Source organism: Dipodomys spectabilis, unplaced genomic scaffold (genome assembly GCF_019054845.1).
Source record: "Dipodomys spectabilis isolate Male_0828 unplaced genomic scaffold, ASM1905484v1 ptg000179l, whole genome shotgun sequence".
In the NCBI taxonomy this organism is placed as follows: Eukaryota; Metazoa; Chordata; class Mammalia; order Rodentia; family Heteromyidae; genus Dipodomys; species Dipodomys spectabilis.
In genome coordinates, this window is record NW_024870856.1 from 12804418 (window position 1) to 12831148 (window position 26731).

The window sequence follows — 26731 nt, forward strand, 5'->3', positions numbered from 1 at the left end:
GCCAGGACAGGTAGCCTATCAGCCTCTGTGTCCCTCACAGGTGCCTTGCCAGTATATAGGGCAGGCCCAGCTGGTCTCTGGTTCATGGCTATCCATTGACCCCTCATCTTCTAAATTCATCTCAAGGCACCTCAGAGTTTATGCAGATGGGACACGGAGGCAACTGCCCACCTTCTGGTTCTCCCCTCAGCCCTAAGTGTGGTTGAGTTTTCCGTAGTTGGCTGTTCCTAACTTGTTGGTATCAAGTCCTTTGCCTGAGCTGTAAGAGCTCTGAAAGGCCTCAGCCTTTGGGACAATTAGAGTCAAAAGATCACTCCAAAGCTTACCTCAGTGGGAAAGTGCAGGTGTACATGGTGTGTGTGTATGTCAGAGGTGTGAGTGTGTATCTGTGTAGGGAGGAATCAGGCCAAAGGCAGGTGTGTGCACAAATGGGATATGGGTATGGATATAGGTACAGATGAGGCATATAGGTGAGGATGCACAAGCGTGTGCAGGAGTTTGTGTACACATTGGATGTGAGGGGGCAGACAAGAGAGGCTGCCACCCCTTCTTGAACAGTCCCAAGGGGTACCAGTGGTTGGCCCACCAAGGGCATTCACAAACAGGAGCAAAACAATCTTGAACTTAAGATTTGAGAGGGTAGAGGCCACAGGGGAAAGGAGAAGGGAGCTGGTAACTCTTGTTCAGCCATCCTCCAGATGGCCATAGAGCAGCCACATTGGGAAGCAGGATTAAGTCATCCCAAACGTCGGTCACCAGGAGGGGCAGCAGAGTAGACCCCAGTGGGCAGGCTCAGGGTGGCCCTCTGCTTCGAATGGGGCCAAGTGTGATTAAGGTGTTGGCTTTTCATTATGGGGCTGCAGTAGTACCTTCCCTCACCCCGTGTCCAGGGCCTTGATTGAATCCAGGGCCTTACACTTGCTGAGCAAGCACTTGACCTCTTGGGCACTCCCATAAGAATTTTATAGTCAAAACTCAGAACATGTAAAGCAGACACAGTGTGGAGGGTGGGTTGTGACTTTGCCTTGAGTCCATTTATGGGGACCAGTTGGTCTGGTCACTTTCTCCCCTCCCCCCCCCCCAACGCCAACTTACTCTCACCTCTCTCCTCCCCACCCCCACTGAGAAGCTGGTGGTCTCTATGGCTTCCAGCATAGCTTTGTGAGGCGCCTGGGTTCCGGGCCTACCCTGTGCACTTCTCAGTTTGGCCAGGACCGAATGAGGGGTGTCTGTTCTTTGCTGCTCAGCCTAGTAAGAGAGGTGAGAAATCAGAATGGACGGTAGACATAGCTTGGCTTCTTCCCTTTGGACCAGGACCCAGTAAGGGGCTCTGTCTCAGAGGGGAAGCATTGACCAGGCAGCTTCGGAGCTGGCAGGATTTCTCTCTGGTGACACTTCGCCAGGGTCAGCACAGTGAGGCTGGGCGTGGGGGCAGGACCGGCTGCTCCTGAGCGCTCGGATGAGTGGCTGCAAGCCTGGCCAGCCCCCTGGAGAGTACTGCTGTGTCTCAGTACTGAGCCGCAGAGAAAGCTACAGGGACAGTATGTGGGGAGGGCAGAGGATGATGAAGGGTAGCAGACAGGGCTCAAGGCTCAGACAAGGCCTACAGAAAGCTCCAGGACTGTGGCCTTGGAATAACCCTTCAGGGGCCTCAAACAAGAGACCTCTGCAGAAATGACCTAAAAGGGAACCCAGGCACCCCCACAATGCTAATTCCTGGATCCAAAGTCAAGTCTCCAGAAACATGCATCACAGATATCCCTGTCCTTGAATGATAAACAGGTTTATTAAGATACAGCTGGAATAAATAAGCTAAAGGGCCTCAGCTCAGAGTGGAGGTGTGATTTTGAGGGAGGCAGCCCAGGATATCAGGATAGAGGGGACAGTGAAGTGTAGCTGCAGGTTTCATGTCTGTGTTGTTATGGGATGTACAAAGTTGTGTGTGTGTGTACATGTGTATGGCAATGTGTGTATATGTGGTGTGTGTTATTCTGTTGTGTTCTGGTGTTATGAGTGCTGTCATTGTATATGGTAGCGTGTACATGCTGGTTGAATATTGTATATTTATATACTGCAGTGTCTGCTGTGTGCAGGTTATATATTGTGTGCTAGGTATGGTGTTTACTATTGTATGCAGTGTGAGTACTGTGTGCTGTGTGTGTGGTGTATATGTCATCTGCTATGTAGGGTATACAGTGATTTGTGTGTTGTATCATTGTATACTGTGTATGGAGTCAAAAACTGTATGCTGTGTGCAGTTGTGTGGGATGTTACGTGTATGGTGTATGTGTGTATGCTTTATGTGCTGTCTGTTCTAATTGGGAATAGTGTGGTCTCTCTGGCAGCTGTGACTGAAACTTCCAGTATCCTGTGTGTGGTCATTGCCTTGACGCCTGCGGTCCTGTCTCCTGTGGCCTGTTCTGCTTCCTGTCCCCAGCCCAGGTGAGGCAGAGGAAGGGCATTGGAAACGTGTTCCTGCCACCCCTCTAGATAGAGAGGCCTCACTGTCATGTCCTTTCTGACATTTCTCACTTGGAATACACAGGGCATTATTTTCTTGAAGGGAAAGTAATCTCGATCAGGCCAGCCTACTGGGGGGATGGCAGGCTCAGGGGATACCGCAGGCCTGGCTCTGGGGTGGAGAGGGGCAACTGTCAAAAGTGGCCGGACCCTGCGGGGTGGAAAGGACTGTACATGAGTTGGGGGGTCCTAGGAGGTGAGGGCATTGTCATTGTGTCCATCAGTCACATGATGAATACAAGAACACGGAGGACACATGATGCACACGAGGAGCACAGTGAGCACACAGCATGCACACGAGCACAGTGAGCACACATGATGCACACGAGCAGCACAGTGAGCACACATGATGCACACGAGGAGCACAGTGAGCACACATGATGCACACGAGGAGCACAGTGAGCACACATGATGCACACGAGCAGCACAGTGAGCACACATGATGCACACTAGGAGCACAGTGAGCACATATGATGCACACGAGGAGCACAGTGAGCACACATGATGCACACGAGGAGCACAGTGAGCACACATGATGCACACGAGGAGCACAGTGAGCACACATGATGCACACGAGCAGCACAGTGAGCACACGGCATGCACACGAGGAGCACAGTGAGCACACATGATGCACACGAGCAGCACAGTGAGCACACGGCATGCACACGAGGAGCACAGTGAGCACAGATGATGCACACGAGGAGCACAGTGAGCACACATGATGCACACGAGGAGCACAGTGAGCACACATGATGCACACGAGGAGCACAGTGAGCACACATGATGCACACGAGCAGCACAGTGAGCACACATGATGCACACGAGGAGCACAGTGAGCACACATGATGCACACGAGGAGCACAGTGAGCACACGGCAGGCACACGAGGAGCAGAGTGAGCACACATGATGCACACGAGGAGCACAGTGAGCACACGGCATGCACACGAGCACAGTGAGCACACATGATGCACACGAGGAGCACAGTGAGCACACATGATGCACACGAGGAGCACAGTGAGCACACATGATGCACACGAGGAACACAGTGAGCACACATGATGCACACGAGGAGCACAGTGAGCACACATGATGCACACGAGGAGCAGAGTGAGCACACATGATGCACACGAGGAGCACAGTGAGCACACGGCATGCACACGAGCACAGTGAGCACACATGATGCACACGAGGAGCACAGTGAGGACACATGATGCACACGAGGAGCACAGTGAGCACACATGATGCACACGACGAGCACAGTGAGCACACATGATGCACACGAGGAGCACAGTGAGCACACATGATGCACACGAGGAGCACAGTGAGGACACATGATGCACACGAGGAGCACAGTGAGCACACATGATGCACACGACGAGCACAGTGAGCACACATGATGCACACGAGGAGCACGGTGAGCACACATGATGCACACGAGGAGCACGGTGAGCACACATGATGCACACGAGGAGCACAGTGAGCACACGGTATGCACACGAGGAGCACAGTGAGCACACATGCACACGAGGAGCACAGTGAGCACACATGATGCACACGAGCACAGTGAGCACACATGATGCACACGAGGAGCACAGTGAGCACACATGATGCACACGAGGAGCACAGTGAGCACACGGCATGCACACGAGGAGCACAGTGAGCACACATGATGCACACGAGGAGCACAGTGAGCACACATGATGCACACGAGGAGCACAGTGAGCACACGGCATGCACACGAGGAGCGCAGTGAGCACACGGCATGCACACGAGCACAGTGAGCACACATGATGCACACGAGGAGCACAGTGACCACACATGATGCACACGAGGAGCACAGTAAGGATACGGCATGCACACGAGGAGCACAGTGAGCACACATGATGCACACGAGGAGCACAGTGAGCACACATGATGCACACGAGGAGCACAGTGAGCACACAGCATGCACACGAGCAGCACAGTGAGCACACGGCATGCACACGAGCAGCACAGTGAGCATACATGATGCACACGAGGAGCACAGTGAGCACACATGATGTACACGAGGAGCACAGTGAGCACACGGCATGCACACGAGCAGCACAGTGAGCACACGGCATGCACACGAGGAGCACAGTGAGCACAGATGATGCACACGAGGAGCACAGTGAGTACACATGATGCACACCAGGAGCAGAGTGAGCACACATGATGCACACAAGGAGCACAGTGAGCACACATGATGCACACGAGGAGCACAGTGAGCACACATGATGCACACGAGGAGCGCAGTGAGCACACATGATGCACACCAGGAGCACAGTGAGCACACAGCATGCACACGAGGAGCACAGGGAGCACACATGATGCACACGAGGAGCACAGTGAGCACACATGATGCACACGAGCAGCACAGTGAGCACACATGATGCACATGAGGAGCACGGTGAGCACACAGCATGCACACGAGGAGCACAGTAAGGACACGGCATGCACACGAGGAGCACAGTGAGCACAGATGATGCACACGAGGAGCGCAGTGAGCACACATGATGCACACCCGGAGCACAGTGAGCACACAGCATGCACACGAGGAGCACAGGGAGCACACATGATGCACACGAGCACAGTGAGCACACATGATGCACACGAGGAGCACAGTGAGCACACATGATGCACACGAGCAGCACAGTGAGCACACATGATGCACACGAGGAGCACGGTGAGCACACAGCATGCACACGAGGAGCACAGTAAGGACACGGCATGCACACGAGGAGCACAGTGAGCACAGATGATGCACACGAGGAGCACAGTGAGCACACATGATGCACACGAGGAGCACAGTGAGCACACGGCATGCACATGAGCAGCACAGTGAGCACACATGATGCACACTAGGAGCACAGTGAGCACACATGATGCACACGAGGAGCACAGTGAGCACACATGATGCACACGAGGAGCACAGTGAGCACACATGATGCACTCGAGGAGCACAGTGAGCACACGGCATGCACACGAGGAGCACAGTGAGCACACATGATGCACTCGAGGAGCACAGTGAGCACACATGATGCACACGAGGAGCACAGTGAGCACACATGATGCACACGAGGAGCACAGTGAGCACACATGATGCACACGAGGAGCACAGTGAGCACACATGATGCACACGAGGAGCAGAGTGAGCACACATGATGCACATGAGGAGCACAGTGAGCACACATGCACATGAGGAGCACAGTGAGCACACATGATGCACACGAGGAGCACAGTGAGCACACGGCATGCACACGAGCACAGTGAGCACACATGATGCACACGAGGAGCACAGTGAGCACACATGATGCGCACGAGCACAGTGAGCACACAGCATGCACACGAGCACAGTGAGCACACATGATGCACACGAGGAGCACAGTGAGCACACATGATGAACACGAGCACAGTGAGCACACGGCATGCACACGAGCACTGTGAGCACACATGATGCACACGAGCACAGTGAGCACACGGCATGCACACGAGGAGCACAGTAAGGACACGGCATGCACACAAGGAGCACAGTGAGCACAGATGATGCACACGAGGAGCACAGTGAGCACAGATGATGCACACGAGCAGCACAGTGAGCACACATGATGCACAGGAGGAGCACAGTGAGCACACATAATGCACACGAGGAGCACAGTGAGCACACAGCATGCACACGAGGAGCGCAGTGAGCACACATGATGCACACGAGGAGCACAGTGAGCACACATGATGCACACGAGGAGCAGAGTGAGCACACGGCATGCACACGAGGAGCACAGTGAGCACACATGATGCACACGAGGAGCACAGTGAGCACACATGATGCACACCAGGAGCACAGTGAGCACACATGATGCACACGAGCAGCACAGTGAGCACACATGATGCACACGAGGAGCACAGTGAGCACACATGATGCACACGAGGAGCACAGTGAGCACACATGATGCACACGAGGAGCACAGTGAGCACACATGATGCACACGAGCACAGTGAGCACACAGCATGCACACGAGCACAGTGAGCACACATGATGCACACGAGCAGCACAGTGAGCACACATGATGCACACGAGGAGCACAGTGAGCACACATGATGCACACGAGGAGCACAGTGAGCACACATGATGCACACGAGGAGCACAGTGAGCACACATGATGCACACGAGGAGCACAGTGAGCACACATGATGCACACGAGGAGCACAGTGAGCACACATGATGCACACGAGCACAGTGAGCACACATGATGCACACGAGCAGCACAGTGAGCACACATGATGCACACGAGGAGCACAGTGAGCACACATGATGCACACGAGGAGCACAGTGAGCACACATGATGCACACGAGGAGCACAGTGAGCACACGGCAGGCACACGAGGAGCAGAGTGAGCACACATGATGCACACCAGGAGCACAGTGAGCACACGGCATGCACACGAGCACAGTGAGCACACATGATGCACACGAGCAGCACAGTGAGCACACATGATGCACACGAGGAGCACAGTGAGCACACATGATGCACACGAGGACCACAGTGAGCACACATGATGCACACGAGGAGCACGGTGAGCACACATGATGCACACTAGGAGCACAGTGAGCACACATGATGCACACTAGGAGCACAGTGAGCACACATGATGCACACGAGGAGCACAGTGAGCACACGGCATGCACACGAGGAGCACAGTGAGCACACATGATGCACACGAGGAGCACAGTGAGCACACATGATGCACACGAGGAGCACAGTGAGCACACATGATGCACACGAGGAGCACAGTGAGCACACGGCATGCACACGAGGAGCACAGTGAGCACACATGATGCACACGAGGAGCACAGTGAGCACACATGATGCACACGAGGAGCACAGTGAGCACACATGATGCACACGAGGAGCACAGTGAGCACACATGATGCACACGAGGAGCACAGTGAGCACACATGATGCACACGAGGAGCACAGTGAGCACACAGCATGCACACGAGGAGCACAGTGAGCACACATGATGCACACGAGGAGCACAGTGAGCACACGGCATGCACACGAGCACAGTGAGCACACATGCACACGAGGAGCACAGTGAGCACACATGATGCACACGAGGAGCACAGTGAGCACACATGATGCACACGAGGAGCACAGTGAGCACACGGTATGCACACGAGGAGCACAGTGAGCACACATGCACACGAGGAGCACAGTGAGCACACATGATGCACACGAGCACAGTGAGCACACTTGATGCACACGAGGAGCACAGTGAGCACACATGATGCACACGAGGAGCACAGTGAGCACACGGCATGCACACGAGGAGCACAGTGAGCACACATGATGCACACGAGGAGCACAGTGAGCACACATGATGCACACGAGGAGCACAGTGAGCACACGGCATGCACACGAGGAGCACAGTGAGCACACGGCATGCACACGAGCACAGTGAGCACACATGATGCACACGAGGAGCACAGTGACCACACATGATGCACACGAGGAGCACAGTAAGGATACGGCATGCACACGAGGAGCACAGTGAGCACACATGATGCACACGAGGAGCACAGTGAGCACACATGATGCACACGAGGAGCACAGTGAGCACACAGCATGCACACGAGCAGCACAGTGAGCACACGGCATGCACACGAGCAGCACAGTGAGCATACATGATGCACACGAGGAGCACAGTGAGCACACATGATGTACACGAGGAGCACAGTGAGCACACGGCGTGCACACGAGCAGCACAGTGAGCACACGGCATGCACACGAGGAGCACAGTGAGCACAGATGATGCACACGAGGAGCACAGTGAGTACACATGATGCACACCAGGAGCAGAGTGAGCACACATGATGCACACAAGGAGCACAGTGAGCACACATGATGCACACGAGGAGCACAGTGAGCACACATGATGCACACGAGGAGCGCAGTGAGCACACATGATGCACACCAGGAGCACAGTGAGCACACAGCATGCACACGAGGAGCACAGGGAGCACACATGATGCACACGAGGAGCACAGTGAGCACACATGATGCACACGAGCAGCACAGTGAGCACACATGATGCACATGAGGAGCACGGTGAGCACACAGCATGCACACGAGGAGCACAGTAAGGACACGGCATGCACACGAGGAGCACAGTGAGCACAGATGATGCACACGAGGAGCGCAGTGAGCACACATGATGCACACCCGGAGCACAGTGAGCACACAGCATGCACACGAGGAGCACAGGGAGCACACATGATGCACACGAGCACAGTGAGCACACATGATGCACACGAGGAGCACAGTGAGCACACATGATGCACACGAGCAGCACAGTGAGCACACATGATGCACACGAGGAGCACGGTGAGCACACAGCATGCACACGAGGAGCACAGTAAGGACACGGCATGCACACGAGGAGCACAGTGAGCACAGATGATGCACACGAGGAGCACAGTGAGCACACATGATGCACACGAGGAGCACAGTGAGCACACGGCATGCACATGAGCAGCACAGTGAGCACACATGATGCACACTAGGAGCACAGTGAGCACACATGATGCACACGAGGAGCACAGTGAGCACACATGATGCACACGAGGAGCACAGTGAGCACACATGATGCACTCGAGGAGCACAGTGAGCACACGGCATGCACACGAGGAGCACAGTGAGCACACATGATGCACTCGAGGAGCACAGTGAGCACACATGATGCACACGAGGAGCACAGTGAGCACACATGATGCACACGAGGAGCACAGTGAGCACACATGATGCACACGAGGAGCACAGTGAGCACACATGATGCACACGAGGAGCAGAGTGAGCACACATGATGCACATGAGGAGCACAGTGAGCACACATGCACATGAGGAGCACAGTGAGCACACATGATGCACACGAGGAGCACAGTGAGCACACGGCATGCACACGAGCACAGTGAGCACACATGATGCACACGAGGAGCACAGTGAGCACACATGATGCGCACGAGCACAGTGAGCACACAGCATGCACACGAGCACAGTGAGCACACATGATGCACACGAGGAGCACAGTGAGCACACATGATGCACACGAGCACAGTGAGCACACGGCATGCACACGAGCACTGTGAGCACACATGATGCACACGAGCACAGTGAGCACACGGCATGCACACGAGGAGCACAGTAAGGACACGGCATGCACACAAGGAGCACAGTGAGCACAGATGATGCACACGAGGAGCACAGTGAGCACAGATGATGCACACGAGCAGCACAGTGAGCACACATGATGCACAGGAGGAGCACAGTGAGCACACATGATGCACACGAGGAGCACAGTGAGCACACAGCATGCACACGAGGAGCGCAGTGAGCACACATGATGCACACGAGGAGCACAGTGAGCACACATGATGCACACGAGGAGCAGAGTGAGCACACGGCATGCACACGAGGAGCACAGTGAGCACACATGATGCACACGAGGAGCACAGTGAGCACACATGATGCACACCAGGAGCACAGTGAGCACACATGATGCACACGAGCAGCACAGTGAGCACACATGATGCACACGAGGAGCACAGTGAGCACACATGATGCACACGAGGAGCACAGTGAGCACACATGATGCACACGAGGAGCACAGTGAGCACACATGATGCACACGAGCACAGTGAGCACACAGCATGCACACGAGCACAGTGAGCACACATGATGCACACGAGCAGCACAGTGAGCACACATGATGCACACGAGGAGCACAGTGAGCACACATGATGCACACGAGGAGCACAGTGAGCACACATGATGCACACGAGGAGCACAGTGAGCACACATGATGCACACGAGGAGCACAGTGAGCACACATGATGCACACGAGGAGCACAGTGAGCACACATGATGCACACGAGCACAGTGAGCACACATGATGCACACGAGCAGCACAGTGAGCACACATGATGCACACGAGGAGCACAGTGAGCACACATGATGCACACGAGGAGCACAGTGAGCACACATGATGCACACGAGGAGCACAGTGAGCACACGGCAGGCACACGAGGAGCAGAGTGAGCACACATGATGCACACCAGGAGCACAGTGAGCACACGGCATGCACACGAGCACAGTGAGCACACATGATGCACACGAGCAGCACAGTGAGCACACATGATGCACACGAGGAGCACAGTGAGCACACATGATGCACACGAGGACCACAGTGAGCACACATGATGCACACGAGGAGCACGGTGAGCACACATGATGCACACTAGGAGCACAGTGAGCACACATGATGCACACTAGGAGCACAGTGAGCACACATGATGCACACGAGGAGCACAGTGAGCACACGGCATGCACACGAGGAGCACAGTGAGCACACATGATGCACACGAGGAGCACAGTGAGCACACATGATGCACACGAGGAGCACAGTGAGCACACATGATGCACACGAGGAGCACAGTGAGCACACGGCATGCACACGAGGAGCACAGTGAGCACACATGATGCACACGAGGAGCACAGTGAGCACACATGATGCACACGAGGAGCACAGTGAGCACACATGATGCACACGAGGAGCACAGTGAGCACACATGATGCACACGAGGAGCACAGTGAGCACACATGATGCACACGAGGAGCACAGTGAGCACACAGCATGCACACGAGGAGCACAGTGAGCACACATGATGCACACGAGGAGCACAGTGAGCACACGGCATGCACACGAGCACAGTGAGCACACATGCACACGAGGAGCACAGTGAGCACACATGATGCACACGAGGAGCACAGTGAGCACACATGATGCACACGAGGAGCACAGTGAGCACACGGTATGCACACGAGGAGCACAGTGAGCACACATGCACACGAGGAGCACAGTGAGCACACATGATGCACACGAGCACAGTGAGCACACATGATGCACACGAGGAGCACAGTGAGCACACATGATGCACACGAGGAGCACAGTGAGCACACGGCATGCACACGAGGAGCACAGTGAGCACACATGATGCACACGAGGAGCACAGTGAGCACACATGATGCACACGAGGAGCACAGTGAGCACACGGCATGCACACGAGGAGCGCAGTGAGCACACGGCATGCACACGAGCACAGTGAGCACACATGATGCACACGAGGAGCACAGTGACCACACATGATGCACACGAGGAGCACAGTAAGGATACGGCATGCACACGAGGAGCACAGTGAGCACACATGATGCACACGAGGAGCACAGTGAGCACACATGATGCACACGAGGAGCACAGTGAGCACACAGCATGCACACGAGCAGCACAGTGAGCACACGGCATGCACACGAGCAGCACAGTGAGCATACATGATGCACACGAGGAGCACAGTGAGCACACATGATGTACATGAGGAGCACAGTGAGCACACGGCATGCACACGAGCAGCACAGTGAGCACACGGCATGCACACGAGGAGCACAGTGAGCACACGGCATGCACACGAGGAGCACAGTGAGCACAGATGATGCACACGAGCAGCACAGTGAGCACACATGATGTACACGAGGAGCACAGTGAGCACACGGCATGCACACGAGGAGCAGAGTGAGCACACGGCATGCACACGAGGAGCACACACATGATGCACACATGAACACAATGAGCGTACATGATGCACATGAGCACGATACTGAGGGCAGGTGCACGCAGTCACTCTTCTACCAGCTATTGCTTAGGTTGGATTTTGGTTTGGATTTCATTTAAATTAAGTTTGAGGCTAATTTTCCTACTGCGTTTTGTTTGAGGGTTAGTATCTGTGTTATCAGGATGCTCCTGAGATGACCTCTGAATACTCACACATCTCCAAAGTCCTGATCCTTCTCTCATACTTACCATTAGAGTATATCTATTTTAGGCTAAAAATCCTCTCAGAAGTTTATTTTTCCTATGTGAGGACCCTCATGGACAGTAGGCAAATGCCCTATCACTAACATGCCCTGCCCTATGTTTCAGTTTTTTTTAAGTAAAACACAGGTAGGGTTTTTAGAAACTGTATGTTGTCCTTTTTCCAAGAGCACCTGTATGTTTATCACTTTTTCCCAGCACGGATGTATTCTGAGGTTCCTCTCTGCCCCTGGGAGAGGCTTCAGCCTAGGCTTGCACGGCGGGGAAAGCCCTCTCCCTGGTGCATCTGTGCACCCTGCCCTTCTCCCCTCTCGATGGAGATACTGAGTTCTAACTTCCGTCCACATCACGCTGCGCCTAGACGTTCCGTGCTCCTCCTGCTCACTGGTCTGGGATTTCTCCTCCACAACTTTCCAGCGGTGTTAGACACCTTCCTGTCACTTGGATGGTGCTCAGTAAGGAGTTGTGCTTCAGTACTCAAAGTGGCCTCGCACGCCCTGGCCTTGTGTCACAGCTGAGTGGCTCTCCAAGGGCCTTCACATCCTCAGGTCATCAAAGAAGCTCCAGCTCCAGGGCCTGTGTCTGCCTGGGGTCTCCTAGAGAGCACAAGCACAAAGCAGCCCTTGTGCTCTGGGGAGCCCACAAGAAGAAAAGAATATTAGAATGCGCCTTCATTCTGCTGTCTTGTAGAAGTGATAGATTTTGTGTCAGCCACACCTTCTGCACACGCTGTAACTTTGGGGTGTTTGCACAGACTAACATAACCGAATTTTCTGAAGCCCTGTAGAGGCTCCCAGCCTCCTTAAGGCTCCAGCTTGCAGTGGCCCAGAGCATCTTCCATGCCCCCTCTCTAATGCTAGGACCCCCTTTTGGCAAGAAGTGGCCATGGGCCCCTCCCAGCTGCTGTCCCCCTGGGCAACTTGGGGACACCTAGAGGCACTAGAATCTAGGGTCACGTAAAGTCTCCTCACCTCCAGGGAAGGAGATCCCAGAACCACTCAGGAGGAAGTTGCGACAGAATTCTCCAAGGTTCTGGTGGATGAAATGCCAGCTAGTTTGCTAACCCTTGCCTTTTCCTGCATGACCTCACTGTGGCCCCTGTGGCATGAAGGTTTCCCTTTGTCCAAGGGCCTGCATGTTTATTGAGGAGCACCACATTCAGTGCTGTACAGTGGTAGCAAAGGTTTCTGCAGAGCTTGCAAAGCCTCTGGTTTGCCAGGTCCTGGCTGAGAGGGCCTGTGGGGTCTGCATAGCCTTTATGGGTTGCTTCGTAAAGACCAGTTGCTTATGGAGGGATTTGCCATGGCCACAGTTGGCCCTGCTTCTCTGCTGAAATGGCCCTGGACCACACTAGGACACTGTCAGCTCTGGCGGTCTCCTCCTGTTGGTGGTGAGTGGGTGCAGCAGTCCATGCCCCTTTATCTGACTAAGGTCCAAACCTCTGTGCCCTCTCTGTCTTGCAGATGGACATATGTGGCAGGAGTCGGAGACAGGTGCTTCCGGAAGCCCGGGACACCGCTGTGAAGAGGACCCAGCCACGCCCCTTGTCCAGGGTAAATGGCTGGTCTCGGCCTCTCCACATATTCCAGGCAGTCTCCTGTACCATGTACCTGCTCTTGTCATTCATCACCTTTGGGATCTTCATCCCCTTCCTGCCAGATGGTGGGAAATATGCTGCCTACACTGTATCCTTTCTCCTCGTGGGATGTCAATGGGCTGCCTGGCGCCAGAGGGGGTCGGGGCTTCTGAAGGTCTCTCAAGTGAGCAGGCCTGAACCTGCCATGCCTGTTTCCTGGGTTTTGCTCCCAACTGGCACCTACCTCTGTGTTAGTATCAGTCCTGTGTCCCATGTGATTCATACTTGGGCCTGAAAGATGGGAATCGCTGCTGTAGCAAGGAGCGGTGTAGAAGGCCCTGGGGAGTGGCCCCAGCAGTGAGGAGGGAGGGGTGTGGAATGAGGTAGTAGGAAGGCACTGTGCATGGTGACTCCAGAAAAGACTTCAGTCTCCTCAGCCTTTCCCACAGCCTGCCACAGGATGTCCTGTGCAAAACCAAGTTCAGTAAGAAAAGAATTCTGAAGAATGATGTGTGTTTAACTGGCCTTCTGATAAGTAGTTAGGAAGCTGCACCAAAAGGCTGTGGGAGTCATGCATCTGTGCTCAGCTCTCTGTGGTGTGCGTCACCCCTCAACAGGCCTCCCTCCCCCCCGCACTGATGACAGTGACCTCGCGCCCTCCTCGCCTCCCCTCACCACGGACTGCAGGCCCCGTGACTACAGGAACCAAAGCAAGGATGGCCCTCGGCCACAGCCAGCAACCTTGGCTGCTGCAGCCACTGGAGGGCACCTGTGTCTTTTGGTGCCCACCAGGTCACAGGTGGAACTGGAGTGAGCAAGGAAGGTCAAGGTCCAGGCTGGATCAGGGTCTGGGGCTACTGTGGTGAGGACTTGGGGTAGAAGCCAGGGGACAGAACAAAGGGCCTGGTGTATGGGCAGCCCGTGAGGTCCTTTGATGGTGTGACTCAGTATCACTACCGAGAGGGCGGCTCTGAAAGTCATCCAGTGAGGTCCCTCCATAGCTCTACAGTTCCTAGAGACCTCTGCCAATCCTACGTTGTTCTGGGGACCACATGAGTATCATAGCATTGCCTGAGTGTCTTTAGTAACTGATGGGGCTCTGAGTTCCCAGCTCAGCCTCAGATTTTGCCCTGGAGGCCATGAGTCCGGATTGTATGGGGACTGTGGGGAGGCTGGCTGGGCTCCTCTGCCTCCCCTTTTCCTGTGGAAACAGGATGAGGAAGAGGTCACCAGTGCCAGAGGCCATGGCAGGCGTGTCCTGGCCTGGCGCCCTTGTGCTGTTTGTTTACTAAACACAGATTGTTGCTATGGAGTGTTCCTGCCAGCTGGGTTCTCACAGGCTCCCAGACAGAAACTTCCAGAGAGAGGCCCTGTGGTAAGGGAGGGGAGGCCTCACCCTGCCTGTCTCTTTCGCCTTTTATTTCCACTTGACCTAAGACACCACAGAGGTAGGGCTTGTGAAGGCAGAGATGGAGACAGGGATTTTCTGAAGGGTGGCATTGGAGTGTGTGGCAGAGGAGTAGCTAGCCAGGTCACTTTGGATTAAATGTAGGTCACCAGTACTGTGTGGGTAACACTGAAAGCGAAATCTTGTCCCTAGCAAAGCAGGGCACGTGAGGGCATGGTAAAAGATGTGCTGTGACTTGGTCCTTCAGTGAGAGCCGTTTGTGATCCTGGGTGGAGACATTCAGGGTGTCTGGTTCTGAGAAGGCCAGGGCAGGGTTTGCCTGCCAGTCCAGGCCCAAGAGAAGCTCATCACATCCATCCTGCAGATGGGCCTTGCTGTCCCCGCTGCCCAGAAGCAGCAGAGGTCTTATGTAAGCAGTGTGTAATGTTGGTGATCTGGGGTGGCTGTGAGAACCTCACAGGCTGTGGTGGCAGAGCTCCAGGTGTTTTTTGGCAACCTCAGCTCACCTGCTGCCTGGAGGTTCTGAGATAGTCTAGTCCTGGGGAGGAAGGACCTGACCATGGCTTTGTGCTGTGTCTATCCTCTGCCCTCACCGCCTAAGCCCCAGGAACCACGCAGACAGGGAGGGCGTGGGGGCTGCTGGGCCAATCCCTGTGCCTACCACCCATCGGTGGTCCCACCCACTCACATCCTGTGGATCCCAGCAGCTCTCTGTGCTCAGCAAGTGACCCAGGTCCCACCCAGCTTGTGGGCTATGGGAGGGGCTTTAGCACCAGTCTCTCCATGCCCCAACGGTGACATCTCCCTACACTGTCCAAACCCTCTTGCCACATGCCTGCCCACGCCAGGCCTGCATACTAGTTCTGGGCCTTTTGGTGTCTGGCTCACGTCCACCTCTGCCATCCCTTCTGTGCATCCTGAGCCTTGTTCTCAGCCCTGCTCATGCCAGGTGACAGGATGTGTCCTGGGTCTGGGTCTGGAGCAGAATCAGCCCCTCACTCGACTGCCTTGCATCACGGCAGTGCTTGCGGGACCCTCATCTGGGCAGGGCCTACATGTAGCTTTGTGACAGAGCTGATGGCTGCAGGCCAATACAGCACCCCTGATCTCTGAGAAGAAGCTTCTGCCAGGATCAGCCTTGTCGGGCCTGCTTTAACAATTCCTGCACAGCCACCCACAGGCACCCATGGTCTTTGTATTGCCTAGAAACAAGGCAATAGAAACATCCACCTTTAGACACAAGCTCTCACACAGGGTGTCACCCTGTTGACTCCCTCTAAAGATGTTGAACACTGCCCTACCCAGCCCTAAAGTCCCAGCAAGGAGAAGGAAGAGGCCCTGGCCTTGCATCCACTTATGTTTGGTTTTCTAGGATGATAGGAGAGTGTAGGGATCTGAGGGCTTTTACTGCCCTCAGTCCCAGTGGGAAGTGTCCTGCTTACCAGTGAACAGAGATCCTCTCCCAAAGCCACTTAGGCCCAGCTGCACAGAGCCCTGCCTGAAAGTCCTGAGAATCCTGAGAGAGATCCAGGGCCCTTTAGAGAGTCTGGGGTCTCTAGGAGATGAGATGATACACCTAGGCTGGCTTAGGTTTGGCCTTCCCTCCTACTCTCTGACAGATCCTTCTGTTTCTAGAGAATACACCTGTCCCTCATGCATCGGTTCATAGCATCTTCACAACTGCAAGGACAGATCAGAGCTCCCTGCTTGCATTTGAGCTCTGCCCACTCTGGATAGAAAGCCGTGGGGCTTTGGGGCATGGTTCCCTTTTTCTGTAGCCCCTTGCTGTGGGGACATGTGCCTACCATGGAGGGTGGGAATGTCCACAGATTGGTCCTAGAATGCAGCACATCGATCTTGTAGAGGCCCAAGGGGCTGTCCCTGGCCCCTGCTCCTGGACATTCTTCCTGGGAGGCCCTTCAACTCATGTGTGCCCTTAAAGACATGTCCATTTGAGTCATGTCCACCCCTCACCTCATGTCCACTTGAGTCACGCCCACCCTCAGATCAGGCCCACCAGCCGAGGGCTGTGTGCTCCTTGACACTCCAGGTGGTTGGCGGGTTGTTCCTGTTCCATCTCGTCGTCCACTTGATCACAATTACCGTTGATCCAGCTGACTCCAATGTCCGACTTAAGAAGAGTTACTCCCAGCCTGTGCCGACCTTCGACCGGTCCAAACACGCACATGTGATCCAGAACCAGTACTGCCACCTGTGTGAGGTCGCTGTGTGAGTGCCGCACGAGCTGGGTCAGGGCTGCGGGGTTTCAGCACAGGGTGGGAGGAGCCGCTCATCCCTGTTTAGTGCCATCCACTGAGCCTGCAGGGACTGAACTGGCACTGGTGCTGGGGCACCCTATAGACACGAATTTAAATCCTGACAGCCTCTTTGAGGCCACGTTCGGCCATCCACCCTGCAGCGTGAAGGGCTGGCCTGCAGGACAGTGAGCAGCTCCTTGGGCTAAAGGACTGTGGCTAGAATGGGCCTTGTCACTCTAAGAATTCTGTGTGCCTGCAGGCCAGGCCCTGGGGTAGGTGTAGCTATGCCTATCTTGGGCTTTCCCAAGGCTCCATGGTCCAGTCGGGGAGGAAGGTGATTTCCATGGGCATTTGGTGAGGTCGCAGATCTCTGAGGCCTAGAAAGGGTAAGGATGTCCTACACCTCAGGAGGGGACCCAAGCTGCCACTCAGCTCCTAGGAAGTGATTCGGCCCGCTGCCAGAATCCTCCTCCGGCCCTCAAGCTTGGCTGCAGGAAGCGGCCAGGTGGTCAGTGTCCACCTGCACTGTGCATCACCCGTGGGTCCTACTTTCTCCTCTAAGGAGTAGTTGTACCCAGGGCTGGCCTTGTCCTATCCCCACAGACTTCCAGTGCATACCTTGTACCCAGGTGTGGCCCTCAACCTCCTGTTTCTCACCAGGGATCCACTAAACTGACCCCCACCCGAGCTGAGCATGGGTACTCTTCACCTAAGCCTGGCTGGCACATGAAACTGACAGGTGGTTTCTGATTTCTCTCCAGGAGCAAGAAAGCCAAACACTGCAGTGCCTGCAACAAGTGCGTCTCTGGCTTTGATCACCACTGTAAATGGCTAAACAACTGTGTGGGCAGCAGGAACTACTGGTGAGAGCCCAACTGGGGGCTGCAGGGTCAAGGACGGGGCCCTAGAGGGGAATCAGTGAAGGCCTTGTGGACAGTAGGCGAGGGGGGCTATGGAGCAGGGGAATGGTCATTCTGGGGGTATGCCCTTGGCCTGGCATGGCAGAGCTCAGGGCCACTTCCACTGGTTCTGACAATTTGGTAGAGCCATCTTTCCATCCCATGACCACAGAGCCCATCACTGTGGACCCGGTCATGGACAGGAAGGAGCTAGCCTCTGTCTACAGGTGACAGACTGATTGAGGCTCTGAACTTGATGTCAAGGCACTTCCACCTCCTGACACTAAGGCCATCAACAAGAGTCATATCCAGATGCAGAAGCAGGGAGTGAGCTTCAGGCCCAACAGAGACCATGTCTGTGAACACAAGTCAGGGTCTCCTGCATTCTCAGGGTCCTGAGGTGTTTGTTAGCTCAGTGGGTGGTAAATATTGACAGGAAGAATGTATTAGGTACCTCTGCCAATCATACTGACTTGAAGAAGGCCGAGGCCTGTGGGTTATGAGCCTCCAGTGGCCATCCAAGAAGAGGGACCTGGGCCTGAGAGCGTCCAGTTGGCCTTTTGCATCCCTGCCACTCTACTCGACTTTGCGTAGTGTGGGCAGACTGACATGGTGTGCAGGTGATCCCACTGTGGTGATAGAGTAGGAACTGCCTGACTAGATGGGCCCGGGATGCCCAGCCCACCCCTACCCTGGAGAATAGCAACCAGCACAGTCTGAAGCGGCCATCCCTGCACTCCTTGGTGTATCTGGCTGGCTGCCTGGCTGGCCATGGAATGCCTGGCCATGGATGCATGCCTTTGCCAGTAGGCCAGACGCCTTTCTAGGAAGTCATGTTAGGGCAGGTGAGGGCATGGCCTTACCCACGAGCAGACAGACGGCGAGAAGAAAGTTAGTCATGGCCAGAGGGGAGAACAACTGATGGGTGTCGTTCACTCACAAGAGGTGGTCCTGAGCCTTGGCATCTGCACCAGATCTCCTTCTGTCTCTTCATTTGCCAGAAGCTGAGAAAGCAGGCAAAAGAGAGACAGAGAATGAGAAGAGAGGAGAGTGGGAAGAGAGGCAGAGGAGAGAGAGGATGGCATTTGGAATATAATTTGACTCCAAAAATTGACAATACAACAGAGGTCCCAGGACAGGATGTCAGGATTCTCAGCCCTAAGGGGCCTGCACAGGTCCTAGGGAGTGGCTGGTAGCCTTGGAGACTGTGGAGCAAAGTAAAAGCTACAAGGAGTCGGCAGGTACCTGAGGATACAGCAGAGGGACTAAAAACAGGGTTGTGGAGGCCTGAGGCAGACAGCTGGAATGTGAGAGGTCCAGTGTGGTAGGCTTTAGGCTCTGCCAACATGGGACCTGTCTTTCTCACTAGTTAGGAATGGAACGTCTGTCTAGATGTCATGACAGACAAGAGTGAGCTTAGATGTGAGGACTGCAGCTAGGATCCTCAGGAGCCAGTGGTGTCTGCTTGGGGAATGGAATGAATGGAAATGGTTAGAAAAAGGAAAGTCCTGATCCCGTACGCACACCCGCACCACACCGTCATTCTGTACAGCCTTGGTCCTGTAGGCACACTTATACTACCACACTGTGATTCTGTACAGCCTTGATCCTGTAGGCACACTTATACCACCACACTGTGATTCTGTACAGCCTTGGTCCTGGTCCTGTACGCACACCCACACCACACTGTGATTCTGTACAGCCTTGGTCCTGTATGCACACCCGCACCACACCGTGATTCTGTACAGCCTTGGTCCTGGTCCTGTACGCACACCCGCACCACACTGTGATTCTGTACAGCCTTGGTCCTGGTCCCGTACGCACACCCGCACCACACCGTGATTCTGTACAGCCTTGGTCCTGTACGCACACCCGCACCACACCGTGATTCTGTACAGCCTTGGTCCTGTACGCACACCCGCACCACACCGTGATTCTGTACAGCCTTGGTCCTGGTCCTGTAGGCACACCCGCACCACACCATGATTCTGTACAGCCTTGGTCCCGTACGCACACCCGCACCACACCGTGATTCTGTACAGCCTTGGTCCTGGTCCTGTAGGCACACCCACACCACACTGTGATTCTGTACAGCCTTGGTCCTGGTCCCGTACGCACACCCGCACCACACTGTGATTCTGTACAGCCTTGATCCTGTATGCACACCCGCACCACACCGTGATTCTGTACAGCCTTGGTCCAGGTCCTGTACGCACACCCGCACCACACCGTGATTCTGTACAGCCTTGGTCCTGGTCCTGTACGCACACCCACACCACACCGTGATTCTGTACAGCCTTGGTCCTGGTCCTGTACGCACACCCGCACCAGACCATGATTCTGTACAGCCTTGGTCCTGTACGCACACCTGCACCACACCGTGATTCTGTACAGCCTTGGTCCTGTACGCACACCCGCACCACACCGTGATTCTGTACAGCCTTGGTCCTGTACACACACCCGCACCACACCGTGATTCTGTACAGCCTTGGTCCTGGTCCTGTACGCACACCCGCACCACACCGTGATTCTGTACAGCCTTGGTCCTGGTCCTGTACGCACACCCGCACCACACCGTGATTCTGTACAGCCTTGGTCCTGGTCCTGTACGCACACCCGCACCACACCGTGATTCTGTACAGCCTTGGTCCTGGTCCTGTACGCACACCTGCACCACACCGTGATTCTGTACAGCCTTGGTCCTGTACGCACACCCGCACCACACCGTGATTCTGTACAGCCTTGGTCCTGGTCCTGTACGCACACCCGCACCACACCGTGATTCTGTACAGCCTTGGTCCTGTACACACACCCGCACCACACCGTGATTCTGTACAGCCTTGGTCCTGGTCCTGTACACACACCTGCACCACACCGTGATTCTGTACAGCCTTGGTCCTGGTCCTGTACGCACACCCGCACCACACCGTGATTCTGTACAGCCTTGGTCCTGTATGCACACCCGCACCACACCGTGATTCTGTACAGCCTTGGTCCTGGTTCTGTACGCACACCCGCACCACACCGTGATTCTGTACAGCCTTGGTCCTGGTCCTGTACGCACACCTGCACCACACCGTGATTCTGTACAGCCTTGGTCCTGTACGCACACCCGCACCACACCGTGATTCTGTACAGCCTTGGTCCTGTACGCACACCCGCACCACACCGTGATTCTGTACAGCCTTGGTCCTGTACACACACCCGCACCACACCGTGATTCTGTACAGCCTTGGTCCTGGTCCTGTACGCACACCCGCACCACACTGTGATTCTGTACAGCCTTGGTCCTGGTCCTGTACGCACACCCGCACCACACTGTGATTCTGTACAGCCTTGGTCCTGTACGCACACCCGCACCACACTGTGATTCTGTACAGCCTTGGTCCTGTACGCACACCCGCACCACACTGTGATTCTGTACAGCCTTGGTCCTGTACGCACACCCGCACCACACCGTGATTCTGTACAGCCTTGGTCCTGGTCCCGTAGGTACACTCACACCACACTGTGATTCTGTACAGCCTTGGTCCTGTACGCACACCCGCACCACACTGTGATTCTGTACAGCCTTGGTCCTGATCCCCTATGCACACCCGCACCACACCGTGATTCTGTACAGCCTTGGTCCTGGTCCGGTAGGTACACCTATACCTCCTTGTGATTCTGTACGTCCTTGGATTTGGTATTGGTCTGGCCTGTCCTCATCTCCCCCATTTCTATGCATGCTTCTGCTTCTCATCTCCAGGTTCTTCTTCTGCTCCGTGGTCTCAGCCTTGGCTGGTATGCTCTGCGCAATGATCATCCTGCTGTATGTCTCCATCAAGCTCTTTACCAACCCCAGTGAGCTCCGCACAGACCCCCTCTATAAAGGTACACCCTGGGGTCTGCTTCCCTGGAGTTCCCAGTATGATAAAAGCATCACCCCCTTCCACTTCTGGGCCTTAGACATAGTGAGTCGGAATCTACAGTGTCAGTGGTAAGTCTGGATCTGAAGTCCCTGAGAGAAGCTAGAAGGTGTCAGTCACTGCTTACTGGGCTCCCTGCAGACTGTGCTTGTGGTACTGACCCTGAGACAGGGACAGCAGCCCAGCTTGCACACTTTAGTAGCTTCGCATGTGCCCAAGACAGACACGGGGCCTGCGTGTGCTGTCTAGACGTAGTCTAGCTGAGCCTCTAGGAAGCGAAGGGTAGAAGAGTGTGCCAACCCTGTTCCTGTGTCACTCCCAGTCAGACCTGAGTGGCCCAGACATGCTGGCCCCGTTCAGACATGCTGAACTCTGGGCCACATGCAGGTGCAAAGTGAGCGAGAGTCTGTCTGTTGGTGCTAGATGTCCGTGGAGAGAAGAGCAGACATCAAGGCTGGTGATGGGGGCTTCAGACTCTGAGGAGCAGTTGGGTGATGCTCCAACTGAATGGTCTAGGAGCCAGGCTGTGGACATATGTCTGTGTCCTTTGTCTGAGAATGGGTCAGTGCACTTCTGACGTGGGGTCCTGAGGTGAGGAGCTCATCTTGGTCTTGGTGCCCAAAATCCAATGACAGTGTGAGAGACAAGAGGAGATACAGACACACAAAGCCACATGGAAGCAGACCTGGAGGCAGAGGCTGGGAGTGAGGTCCACAAACGCTGGAGCTCCTAGAGTGCTCAGAGCTGGAAGAGGCAAGCACCCTCCCCAGAGCATCTGAGCAAGGGTGACCCTGCTCCACCATGAGCTCAGACCTGTACCATCCAGAATGTGGAAGGATGAGGGTGTGTTCTAGAATGTGCTGTGAGGCAAATGTGCTTGTGTGGATCGAGCCCTCTACTCTATCACGCAGCCCCTCAGCAGCTGCACAAATCAGTGCCAAGTGGCACTGTGGTGCTGAGGGCCAGAGCAGATCCTGCTCCAGAAATGCCTCGGGGCGGCGGGGAAGGGGGAGGCTTTCCACCACAGGGGAGGTGGCCGGTCTGAGGAGTGGCCTGGGCTGGCTCTAGGCACCGCCACAGACTCAGAAGGTGGAGGCCACAGCTACGTGGCCACAGGGACCTCAGATGGGGTAGGACACCCCTGCACAGGAGAACACGCCCCGGCTGACTCCCCCTACCCACACACACCTGCACCCTCTGTCCCTCTGCCCAACGGACCATTGGTGCTGTGGTGTGGGCAGGTGCCACTGGATAGACAGATCTCCTTGTCTACACAGAGGTCAGCACTGTGAACACATGGCTGCTGTTCCTGCCGCTGTGCGCTGTGCGGGTGAAGACTCCCGTGGTCCTTTCAGTGCTCACTGTGGTGCTGCCGCTGGTCCTCACCAGCTCCGTGCTGCTCGGACACCTGCTCATCTTCCATTGCTACCTGTGTGCGTACTCACCCGAGTCCTTCCCATGCTCACTAGCCCTGAGTGTGAACTCAGAGTCCTTTCCTGTGCTCACTAGCCCTGAGTGTGAACTCACTGAGTCCTTCCCCTGCTCACTAGCCCTGAGTGTGAACTCAGAGTCCTTTCCTGTGCTCACTAGCCCTGAGTGTGAACTCACTGAGTCCTTCCCCTGCTCACTAGCCCTGAGTGTGAACTCAGAGTCCTTTCCTGTGCTCACTAGCCCTGAGTGTGAACTCACCCGAGTCCTTCCCCGTTCTAACTCTGAGTGTGTACTCACCCACTAGCCCTGAGTGTGAACTCACTGAGTCCTTCCCTGTGCTCACTAGCCCTGTGTGTACTCACTGAGTCCTTCCCGTGCTCACTAGCCCTGAGTGTGAACTCACTGAGTCCTTTCCTGTGCTCACTAGCCCTGAGTGTGAACTCACTGAGTCCTTCCCCTGCTCACTAGCCCTGAGTGTATACTCACCCGAGTCCTTCCCTGTTCTGAGTGTGTACTCACCCACTAGCCCTGAGTGTGTACTCACTGAGTCCTTCCCCATGCTCACTAGCCCTGTGTGCGTACTCACTGAGTCCTTCCCGTGCTCACTAGCCCTGAGTGTGAACTCACTGAGTCCTTCCCGTGCTCACTAGCCCTGAGTGTGTACTCACTGAGTCCTTCCCCTGCTCACTAGCCCTGAGTGTGAACTCACCCGAGTCCTTCCCCGTTCTAACTCTGAGTGTGTACTCACTGAGTCCTTCCCCGTGCTCACTAACCCTGAGTGTGTACTCACCCACTAGCCCTGAGTGTGTACTCACCCACTAGCCCTGAGTGTGAACTCACTGAGTCCTTCCCCGTGATCACTAGCCCTGAGTGTGTACTCACTGAGTCCTTCCCCGTGCTCACTAGCCCTGAGTGTGAACTCACTGAGTCCTTCCCCGTGCTCACTAGCCCTGAGTTGTACTCACCTGAGTCCTTCCCCGTGCTCACTAGCCCTGAGTGTGAACTCACTGAGTCCTTCCCCGTGCTCACTAACCCTGAGTGTGAACTCACTGAGTCCTTCCCCGTGCTCACTAGCCCTGAGTGTGAACTCACTGAGTCCTTCCCCGTGCTCACTAGCCCTGAGTGTGTACTCACCCCATGCTCACTAGCCCTGAGTGTGTACTCACCTGAGTCCTTCCCCGTGATCACTAGCCCTGAGTGTGAACTCACTGAGTCCTTCCCCGTGATCACTAGCCCTGAGTGTGTACTCACTGAGTCCTTCCCCGTGCTCACTAGTCCTGAGTGTGAACTCACTGAGTCCTTCCCCGTGCTCACTAGCCCTGAGTTGTACTCACCTGAGTCCTTCCCCGTGCTCACTAACCCTGAGTGTGAACTCACTGAGTCCTTCCCCGTGCTCACTAGCCCTGAGTGTGAACTCACTGAGTCCTTTCCCGTGCTCACTAGCCCTGAGTGTGTACTCACCCCATGCTCACTAGCCCTGAGTGTGTACTCACCTGAGTCCTTCCCCGTGATCACTAGCCCTGAGTGTGAACTCACTGAGTCCTTCCCCGTGATCACTAGCCCTGAGTGTGTACTCACTGAGTCCTTCCCCGTGCTCACTAGCCCTGAGTGTGAACTCACTGAGTCCTTCCCCGTGCTCACTAACCCTGAGTGTGTACTCACCCCATGCTCACTAGTCCTGAGTGTGTGCTCACTAGCCCTGAGTGTGAACTCACTGAGTCCTTCCCCGTGCTCACTAGCCCTGAGTGTGTACTCACCCCATGCTCACTAGCCCTGAGTTGTACTCACTGAGTCCTTCCCCGTGCTCACTAACCCTGAGTGTGTACTCACCCCATGCTCACTAGTCCTGAGTGTGTGCTCACTAGCCCTGAGTGTGTACTCACCCCATGCTCACTAGTCCTGAGTGTGTGCTCACTAGCCCTGAGTGTGTACTCACTGAGTCCTTCCCCGTGCTCACTAACCCTGAGTGTCTGCTCACTAGTCCTGAGACAGGTAACACTTTAGGTAGCTTTCCCAGAAGGAAGCTAATAAGAAAAAGGACAAACCCCAGGCAAGAAAGATCCATGGGGAGGTCATCAGGTCCAGCTAGAAACTGAACACACATTACAGAGGTCACAGGAAAGTCTTTGAACTATCCAGGCAAAGCAACAGGACTTCTGGGAAAGACCAGGATATTTTGAAAAGGAACTCAAGGAGCTTGGGGAAGATCGCTTGCACCTGTAGTCCCCAGGAAGGTATGTTTTGAAGCCAGTCTGGGCAATAAAGTCTGTAAGGTGCCATCTCCAATGACGTAGAAAAATTCTGGAGGGAGAGAGCCAGCCATCAACAAGAAAGCTGAGTGGTAGTTCAAGGTCCAGACTTCAAGCCAGGTATTGACACTAAAGAGAGAAAAAGGAAGGAGGGGAGCAGAATGAATAGATGGATTTAGAAAGGCATTAAGTAGAAATGGTAACAATGGGCATCAGGAAGCTGATGGACAGGCTGCCCTTACCTGAGTGCCGCTGCAGAGCTTGCATGGTCCAACACCTCCTGTCTGCTGTGGTCAGCCAGCTGGCCTCCCACCTCTTTGGGCATTGCATAACTGGTCAATGGGCCGCTCCTATGGATGCACATTCTGCAGAAAACATGGGGACTCTTTAAAATAGTCAAAGAAAGGGGACCAGGAGAACTAGGAAAGAACAGGATGTGGAAAAGGAGCGGATGGGACCTGGGGCCAGTGGCTCACACCTATAAAACCTAACACTCAGGAGGTGCAGACTTGCAGATCTTGGTTTGAGGCCTTCCTGGG

The 26731-nt window shown here is 54.9% G+C and overlaps 1 protein-coding gene across 1 annotated transcript in view; it reads left to right on the forward strand.

Annotated features, from left to right (window-relative positions):
- The first annotated feature begins 2388 nt into the window (after positions 1-2388).
- The window catches only part of LOC122121027 (palmitoyltransferase ZDHHC11-like), a 32550-nt gene continuing 8207 nt past the window's right edge, over positions 2389-26731 (forward strand). Inside the window, exons 1-6 of the mRNA XM_042695254.1 lie at positions 2389-2442; positions 13927-14148; positions 17498-17676; positions 18467-18568; positions 22353-22477; positions 23790-23945. Of these exons, the coding sequence (XP_042551188.1) occupies positions 13927-14148; positions 17498-17676; positions 18467-18568; positions 22353-22477; positions 23790-23945 (784 nt within the window). The 5' untranslated portion in view covers positions 2389-2442. The remainder of the gene's footprint in view (positions 2443-13926; positions 14149-17497; positions 17677-18466; positions 18569-22352; positions 22478-23789; positions 23946-26731) is intronic.